General features: G+C 35.6%; 1 protein-coding gene across 1 annotated transcript; it reads left to right on the top strand.

The window, feature by feature from the left end:
• The first annotated feature begins 3746 nt into the window (after positions 1–3746).
• rnd3b (Rho family GTPase 3b) lies at positions 3747–8439 on the top strand. The gene is made up of 5 exons (XM_016237740.1): positions 3747–4149; positions 4292–4379; positions 6151–6260; positions 7144–7272; positions 7688–8439. Exons 1-5 carry the CDS (start codon positions 4042–4044, stop codon positions 7931–7933), a joined length of 681 nt encoding a protein of 226 aa, XP_016093226.1. The 5' UTR covers positions 3747–4041; the 3' UTR covers positions 7934–8439.
• The last annotated feature ends 274 nt before the right edge of the window (positions 8440–8713 follow it).

Raw genomic sequence — 8713 nt, 5'->3', positions numbered from 1 at the left:
CCAAACGTATATTACTTTCTTTCTACATTTGAACACAAATGGAAAAAAGACTATGGACGTCAGTGGCTACCAGTAACTGTTTGATTATTAATATTCTTTAAACTATCTTCTTTTATGTTCAACAGAGGGGGGGAAAAAATACTGAAGTCCTCCATAATTTCATTTTCAATACTCCACAATTTCAAATTTTCAATAATTATTCTTTGATTCCTGTTAATTGTAATTTGGAATCAGGGAGAATACTTTATTTCGTTACTCATTGGAAGGACTGTATTGGTGTTTTGAGAACACCAAGTATTGATCCAAGCTGTCGTTCCTCAAGAATATGTAACTGAGGGACTGGAATGGCTGACAGATTCCAGAATGATTCAACTGCAGAATTAATAAACAGGCATAGCAGTTAAGACATTTGCAATCTTTATTGAGAAAAAAAGTCTCAGATACAAGCAGTGGAGAAGACACATAAGGAATATACATAAATAATGAGAAATTGTTCATCTCTGGGGTTTTAAAGAAAAAACATCCTGAGTTACAACAAGCCACCACATGCAGTCGTTTCCCTCCCACTAGATGAACCGGTCGGCTCAGAGATACCTGCTTTCTGTGCATTGCAACATAACACTAGGAGCCAGAGGCAAAAACCATTTATTGGAGAATAAAAAAGGTACCAGTGGTGGTGTGATTTTAGTTGCTAAGACTTGTTTTCTGATGTGTGATAGGTGTGCTATCTTACCACAAATCGAAAGCTTTCATCTTTTCAGTGTTTTCTTAAACCCCCTGGCACTGACTCACATTGAGATTACAGCAGCATATGAGGAAAACTGGATATTTTTTAGTTGAGATTGGAAGACATGTAATTTTTTTTATTATATATATATATATAATATATATTATATTATTTTCCAGGGTTCAGAAATACCCATATCTTCTGGAAATACAAGTAAATTTTTCCAATGAATGTTTCATTTAATTCTGTTACATGATGATATTTTTTCTTTGGCTTTGTTTTATCTTGCCTTGAGCACAAATCTGGGACAAAGATGTGCACACACCCCTCCCCCCCTCCAAAAAAGAAAGAAAAACATACATGATGACCCTGTGCTTTGCCACAAACTTTCAATCACTCATATTTTCTCGTGACATGGTCACCATCTAAATAATTATACACCTTCTTAGTCTGTCCTTGCACTTAATATACTGTAGATATCTTAGTTTGTTTCATGTCTCTGTGGTGGGAAGAGCAGATTTGTGGCAAATTGCCTCCATCTCAGAGTCTTTCCCTCCAGTCCTCACTGAAACTAAAATCAGAGAGCTCTTTTATCAGGTGAGGAGTTGCCTTGTAACAGAAGAGGCCCATGCCTGATGTTTAACTTTCACATTCCTCAGACTCACACAGTTTGTTATTCTATATTCCGGTGGTCCAGCGGGGGTTGTGAATAACTTTTTACAAAAAAAATGGTGTTATCAGATCCATATGTTTCCACACAGTTAGCGACCGCTACCTCTCCGATTTTTCAGGTCTGTGTAAAGCACATGTGGTATTTCTGTTCAGTCAGCACAAAGTTACACAAGCTGGGGCCAATAGAGTTTCTAGGGACCGAAAAGGAAATGACACAAACATACAGTATAGACAGTGATGCTGACAGACATGAATACAGATACTCTTCATCACATGGGAACATGCTAGCAGTTCTGTTACAGTATCCAATGATCAGAGCTGCATTTGATAAAACAAAAATGAATATTGTGCTAATAATGGTTTGCTCTGAAGACAAAGAATAATACATCTTTAACATCTAGGTCGGAAGATTAGTAAAATCACAAGTTGAAGTGGAAAAATAATCATCAAGTGTTTCCATATGTGTACAGTATTCTTAAAAGCATTTCATAAGTATTTATCATGATCTGTAAATGATCCAGGAAGGAGACAGTTCTTGTTGGTTGACTGTGAGGATGTAGTATTCATTCAGACATGGAGCAGCTTCTTGCTCTGGCCGTTCTCCAACATGAGAACATTCCTGCTCTGGGTTGTGCTGCTGACACACAAAAACAGGAGGGTGTTCACTATTATTTTTTTGCATATAACAAAAAGTATTTGAGATTAACACGATATTTGTTTAGATTATTATTGAAATATATTGTTTACAAAAAGAACAGTATAAATCAATATGTGCAAATGACTCTGTTAAATGAAAAGGGAAAATTATTTCATTGTTACGGCTTATTATGATCATGTTTTACACCAGAGTGAAAAGAAAAAACAAATGTTTCATGTGATTTTTGTGTTAAGACGCAGGCGTGTGGAGCCAGCAATATTGCGAAACTGTTGAGAAAAGAGGACAAACCAACCGCAAGACATTCTTCTCACATTTCATCAAAAGCTTACCCTCCCTATAAGTTTGAAAAGTCCCTCCATGGCTGTTTTCTCTTAAAATATCTTGTATTGACCTCACAGTGATTGCTCTTTGGGAAAAACGACACTTTAGGAAGCACAGATTCATCATACAATCAGGTCAGAACATATCATAAGATCATAGGACATTCAACCCATTTTCAACTTTATTTCATTGTTGTAAATACCATCATAGCTAGACTGAGGCTTTTGTGATTGTTGATATTTGACATAAAATCCAAACAAAAAATTGTGTATATGACTGCAATTTACCATATCTGCTCTTTTGAAGTATGTGATTTGAGAATTACACTCTTACAAACCGCTCTCTGAATTCCACTTCCAATGATATCTGAACGTTTTCATGCATTTTCTCAGGGTCTATTGATGAATATCATGATAGATAGACTACCATTAATTCAGGCAAAATTTGTCACATTTTGCTAAATAACCTAGAACAGTATTAAAATGTGTACTCACAAAAATCAGACCAAGAATCATTTACATTTCAAAATTGGTACAATTCAAAATGAGTGTGTCCAAAATTGGCCAATGAGTCTGTGCAAAACCATCATTATCAACAAAGGCCTATTTTACCAGACATCATCCTATAATTTGGTTAGTATTTCAAATCAAGACTGTTACTGAAATGTCAGTGTTGAGTCATCATGAATTATTATAGCATTTCAATTTAGAAAGTTATTTGCAGAAATTAGGAAAAGATGAAGAAGCCTTAACTGTGATAAATAAATTAATATATTTATTTATTTATGTGATAAATAAATTGATATGGTTATTTATTTATCACAGTTAAGGCTTCTTCTTCTTTTCCTAATTATAAAATATATAATATAAATCTACACAAATATTAAGCAGCACAACTGTTTTCAACATTGATAATAAGAAGAAATATTTAGTGAGCAAGAAAATCAGCATGTTAGATTATTTCTGAAAGATCACGTGAAACTGAAGACTGGAGTAAAACCGAAGGCTGCAGAAAATTTAGCTTTGCCAACACAGGAATAAATTACTTTTAAAATATATATAAATGCAAAACAGTTATTTTAAATTGTAATAGTATTTCACAATAATTAGCCATTTTTGATTAAATAAAAGTTGTCTTGGTGCAGGCTTCTTTAAAAGTATTCAAAACACTTAAGGACCACACACGGATAGTGTAACTAACAGTTATTAGTTAAACGGTTTTCATAATTATGCTACTGGCTGTTTAATAGATCACATCAGTCGTAAGTTATGCATATAGCCTAACTAGTGTGACAGCTCTGCAGAAAATCCCGTTGGTCTGTTTCGAGCGCTGGAATGCGAGCTGATGCGAGGGGCGGTCTCGCGCTGCGCTCAACACACAAATATGTGGATGTTTCTCAGACTCCAGAGCGACACGGTTGAAGCGGTTTATTTCTCACAGCAGCCCAGCGCACAGAGGATGCGCCTCGCGCCTTTTCAGAGAGCCGAGGTTCAGCTTTACTCATAACTCACCTTTATCACAACCCGAAGACACTGAGGACAACTTAAAGCACTTTGAACAGAGTACTGGAATATTTCTCTCATGTAACATGGACAGACTGCAGACTCGAGGTCAACCGGCGGATGTTCAGCGACAGTGAATGGAGATGAGGTTCAGTTAGTCCATGATGGATCACCATCACGATTTGAAATGTAAAATAGTTGTGGTCGGGGACACTCAGTGTGGGAAGACGTCTTTGTTAAATGTTTTTGCCAAAGACTCCTTTCCAGAGGTTTGTAGAGAAAAGTCACCGCTATCAGCATTAATCCGATTTTTAATGTCATTTGTGTCATGGATGCAAAACTTGCGTTATGTTTTAGCCCTGAGTTAGTTTTGTTTAGTTAAATATCAAACTTTTGCTCTTTCTCTCACAGAACTATGTTCCTACAGTGTTTGAGAACTACACAGCCAGTTTTGAGGTGGACACATTGAGAGTTGAGCTCAGTCTTTGGGATACTTCAGGTAAGAGGAGGAAAAACCATTTGATGTTGCTAATTTGATGTCTCTGGGGACTCCTATAACTCCACACACATTCACATATGTATGTAGGCTATTGGTCGTTAAAGAAGCTGTAATGAGGTTTTGGGCTTTGTGGGCTGTGTGATGGAGTTTTCTGAAGGCCATGAACTTCTGGTGGACTGGGACTGGGACTGGGTGAGGAGGACTACAGAGATTCTTGTTAGACTTATAAGATACATAGGTGAATGAAATTCATAAATCCATGAATATGTGGGATGATGAGGTTGGAGAAGGAGCAAAAATGTAAAAGTGAGTGTTAGGACTATTTTCATATTTTATTAACATACACTTTTAAAAATGGAGGTTTTAGTTCAGCTTGGTTTCAGGTTTTTCTTATCAAAAGCAGTTTATAGGGACATCTTGAGTTTAGTTCAAGTTTAATATAAGCTCTTCATGTTGCACTATCAGCATATTAATGTCTCTGTTCTGTGAATGCATGGTTGTCTGAAGTTTTTTGTGGTTCTTCAACTAAATCAAGCTGTAAAACTGTGTTTGGTTGACTGTAAGCTTTATTTTTTAAGAGTGTACAGTAAACTAGACCAATCCAGTTGATACAGACTCAACACGGATTGCCGGTGATGTTCTCACAGCAGACTCACTCTTGTCTCCCACACTTCTAGAATGACTCAGATGAATGTTGTTATAGGTAATACTATTCTCAAAATAAACTACAGATATGTAGGTAGTATGTGATCGTAGCATGATTTCTTTCAACACAGTTGTTTATAGATTGACACATCTGTTTATATATTATGAAATCTGAATTTACAGTTATCATCTTTTCCCTCCTCATCTATGTTTTTGTGAGAAACCATGAAGCTGCTCGCCATCCTTTTATCAGACTGGACAGACATTTCAAAATGAGACCTTTAAATATTTCAGTAATGATGGTTAATGATCTGAGGTTTGAACTCATTTCAAGCCCTACAAACTTTCTAGAGCAGATTCAACACTCACCTCCCAGAATAGCGCTGTAACCTAATTTACTGAGCTTGAATCCTGAGTACATGTGCTGTCTTCCTATAGCGGGACAGTGACTTGCACGGGGACCCCCACAGAAAATCAACCAGTATCAGTCGAACACAATGTCTTTAGAAGATTTTACTCACAGTGACACTTTCAATAAATAGATAAGGAAAATTCTTATTTACTTTAGACTTTTAGTTATTAGACTTTATTTAAAGACTTTGAACTGTCAAATGACTAGTTTATGGGGATGTTGTTCTATGCAACTGCATGCTGTAAATTAATAAATATAGAAGAAAAGATGAGAAAAAAACTCCTAAAATGACAAAAGCACATAACATTTTTAAAACTCAAAATATAATTGAAGTGAAAAAAAAAAAATATATATATATATATATATATATATATAAATGAAAGCTATAACAAAAATAAAGAAAAATTGTATAATAAAATTGTATACATGCTGTTGAACAGTTTGATAGATTGTGAATATATAAATAAGTTAAATAATATAAATAAAATATAAGTATAAGTATTAAATATAAGTATAATATAAATAAGAGTTAATTGCAGCGGTTATACAAGGTGTGCATATAAATCTAATAGCAACATACCTTAAAATAATTCAGCTGTATAAATGTAACACGCTCAACTTATACGTTCCATTGTACTGTTATTGCTCAAATGTATTAGTTTATGTTAAGAAATCATTTATTTATTAGTACAGTGTTTTTGTGTCTATTTGCAGGGTCTCCATACTATGACAACGTGCGCCCCCTCTCTTACCCAGACACTGATGCAGTTCTCATCTGTTTTGATATCGGTCGACCAGAGACTCTGGAGAATGTGCTAAGGAAGGTAAGCTGATTTGAAAGACATCTGTTCATCGATGCTGAATGTTTTAAACTGTTGTAGCTCTGAATTGTGGTTGGGATATTCTCACAAGCCCCATCTTTGTGGTAATGAGAACAAAAGCCCAGACATCTGAGAGAAGAGTCCAATGAATGAGAAAGGGGATGTGTGGGAGCACTTTGATCCTTTGATTATCACATGAGGGGGAGAACGTCAACCATTAAGAGCTTGTTTACGTTGGGTCCCAGAATCACAGAGCCTTTGTGCCACAGAATGCTTTGTAACCTCTGATGTCATTGGGAGGCAAGAGGTTTTGAGAGAGAAAGAATTAGCCATTTTGGGGCGCTTCAGTCTCCATTGGTGCTCCCACTGACTATAGTGATCTGTGGCTCTGTGCCAACTCTATGCTGTAGAACTGCTCCAATCACTATACTGTCTGCCAGAGTTCTCCACTGGCTAGAAGGAAAAATTATACTTAAACCTAAATGTGTGTTAGTATCTGATCATGTCATGGAGTCATGAAGAACAATCAATTTTACTGATATTATGATAACATTTATTTTAATAACAGTGCAATATATAAGCAACCATAGTATTTATTAATATTTTGATTTAGCTTTTATTTTTTTATTTTCAGTTTTTATTTAAATACTTCAGCTTAAACTTATTTTTAGTTAGTTATCAAGGCAACATTTCAAATTTTCGATTTTAAAAATGTTGTTTTTCATCTAATATTTACACATTTTGTATTTTATTTTGCTTTATTACAAAAAAATTCAATTTTTAATAGTTTTAGTTAACAATAAGAACACAGGTATGTATCAGAATTTTCTTTAAATACATATGATTTTATGATTGTCATCTAACACTATGTTTTTAAATCCTTTAGTGGAAGGGAGAAATTGAAGAATTCTGTCCCAATACTAAAGTAATTTTGGTTGGATGCAAGTCAGACCTGCGTGCAGACCTGGCCACATTTGTGCAGCTGTCCAATGACATTCCTTCATCGTATGACCAGGTGTGTTTTTAAAGAACATTTCATACCTTCAATGAAAAAAGAACAGATGCAACATACAATTTCAAAAGCTTGTACTAGAAAATAATGCAATTAAATCCTTAGCATTTGAAGTAACATAGGATTAGTAGTAGCTAAAGTATGTTTAACCAAGGACCCCTTGGTGTTGGATGGGCTATAATTATATGCATAGTACCATATTCATGTGCTTATACTTTAAGATGCTTAGTTTGCAAACCATAACAATAATCATTATTGTTGCAAACAATCATATACTTGTACATTAAACTTGACATTTACTTGATACATATCCATTTGGGGGGGGTGGGGGATGGGGGGGGTGGATGAGAGCTTTATATGCGTTTTCTTATATTTTTGGAAATCAGGTATTTGAGTCATTTCTAACTATTTGCTTTAGGGTTCAAACATGGCTAAGCTGATCTCAGCTCCTTACATCGAGTGCTCAGCGCAGCAGTCCGAGAACAGCGTGAGGGACATTTTTCACATAGCTACACTGGCCTGCATCAGTAAAAGCAACAAGAATGTGAAGCGCATCAAGTCCAGCAGAGCCACCAAGAGGACTTCACATGTATCTAACAGGCCTGAGCTGGACTCAATGTCACATCTACACAAGACAAAGGCAAAAACCTGCACAGTCATGTGATTTCAGAAGCCATTTCATCTGCATGCATTCCTTCTCCTATCAGGATTCTTTCAGGGCATTGATGGGACATGAACTGAAGGGAGATTTTTTGCACTTCACTATATTCACAATATGTACGACTGAGTCAGTGACATGTATTAATGATGATGCAGTCTATTCTCCCCATTTTAAAGCACCTCGAAACATTTTTAGCCATCATAAAACACCTAAAGCAGGGAAAATGTTCCTATGTACTGCCAAATGAGCACTTATAACTTTGTAGAAGCTGTCCAAAGAAGAATTTCCTTTGCATTTTGTTGTGTTATATTTCATTGCCGCGCATTCCCAGTTTATGGATGAAACTAACTTGGATTAACGGATGGTCAGTGTTGCTAACGTTAGTCATGTACTATTAGACCTGACTGCACCAAAAAGTGTCAAATAATGTCACAGATATACATTGTAGGTATTTTTTTCTGTATGAGATATTAATATGAGGCAATAAATGAAGCATACCTGTCGAAAAACCTGTTAACTCATGTCATTATATGCAAATCCATCCCAAACACCATACAGCCTAAAAACCTTTCTTTTAAGTCACAGTTGTAAAACAAATCACGGACTATGATTTATTATACAGTAAGCTACTGTACCTGAAACGTCCTTCTTTGACACTGGCAAAAGGAGTTTCTTACGGCTTTCTAGTGCATTTAGTTTGATCCGACACTACCATCTGCTGGACATAATTGGAAACTCGGGTAAATTGGGAAAATAGGAAAAACTGTAAAAATAGTGTATGCT

The sequence above is a fragment of the Sinocyclocheilus grahami genome, unplaced genomic scaffold, assembly GCF_001515645.1.
Source record: "Sinocyclocheilus grahami isolate Dianchi unplaced genomic scaffold, SAMN03320097.WGS_v1.1 scaffold523.1, whole genome shotgun sequence".
Classification (NCBI taxonomy): domain Eukaryota; kingdom Metazoa; phylum Chordata; class Actinopteri; order Cypriniformes; family Cyprinidae; genus Sinocyclocheilus; species Sinocyclocheilus grahami.
Note: the sequence above shows the minus strand (reverse complement) of the source record. Positions and strands in the feature narration are given on the sequence as shown.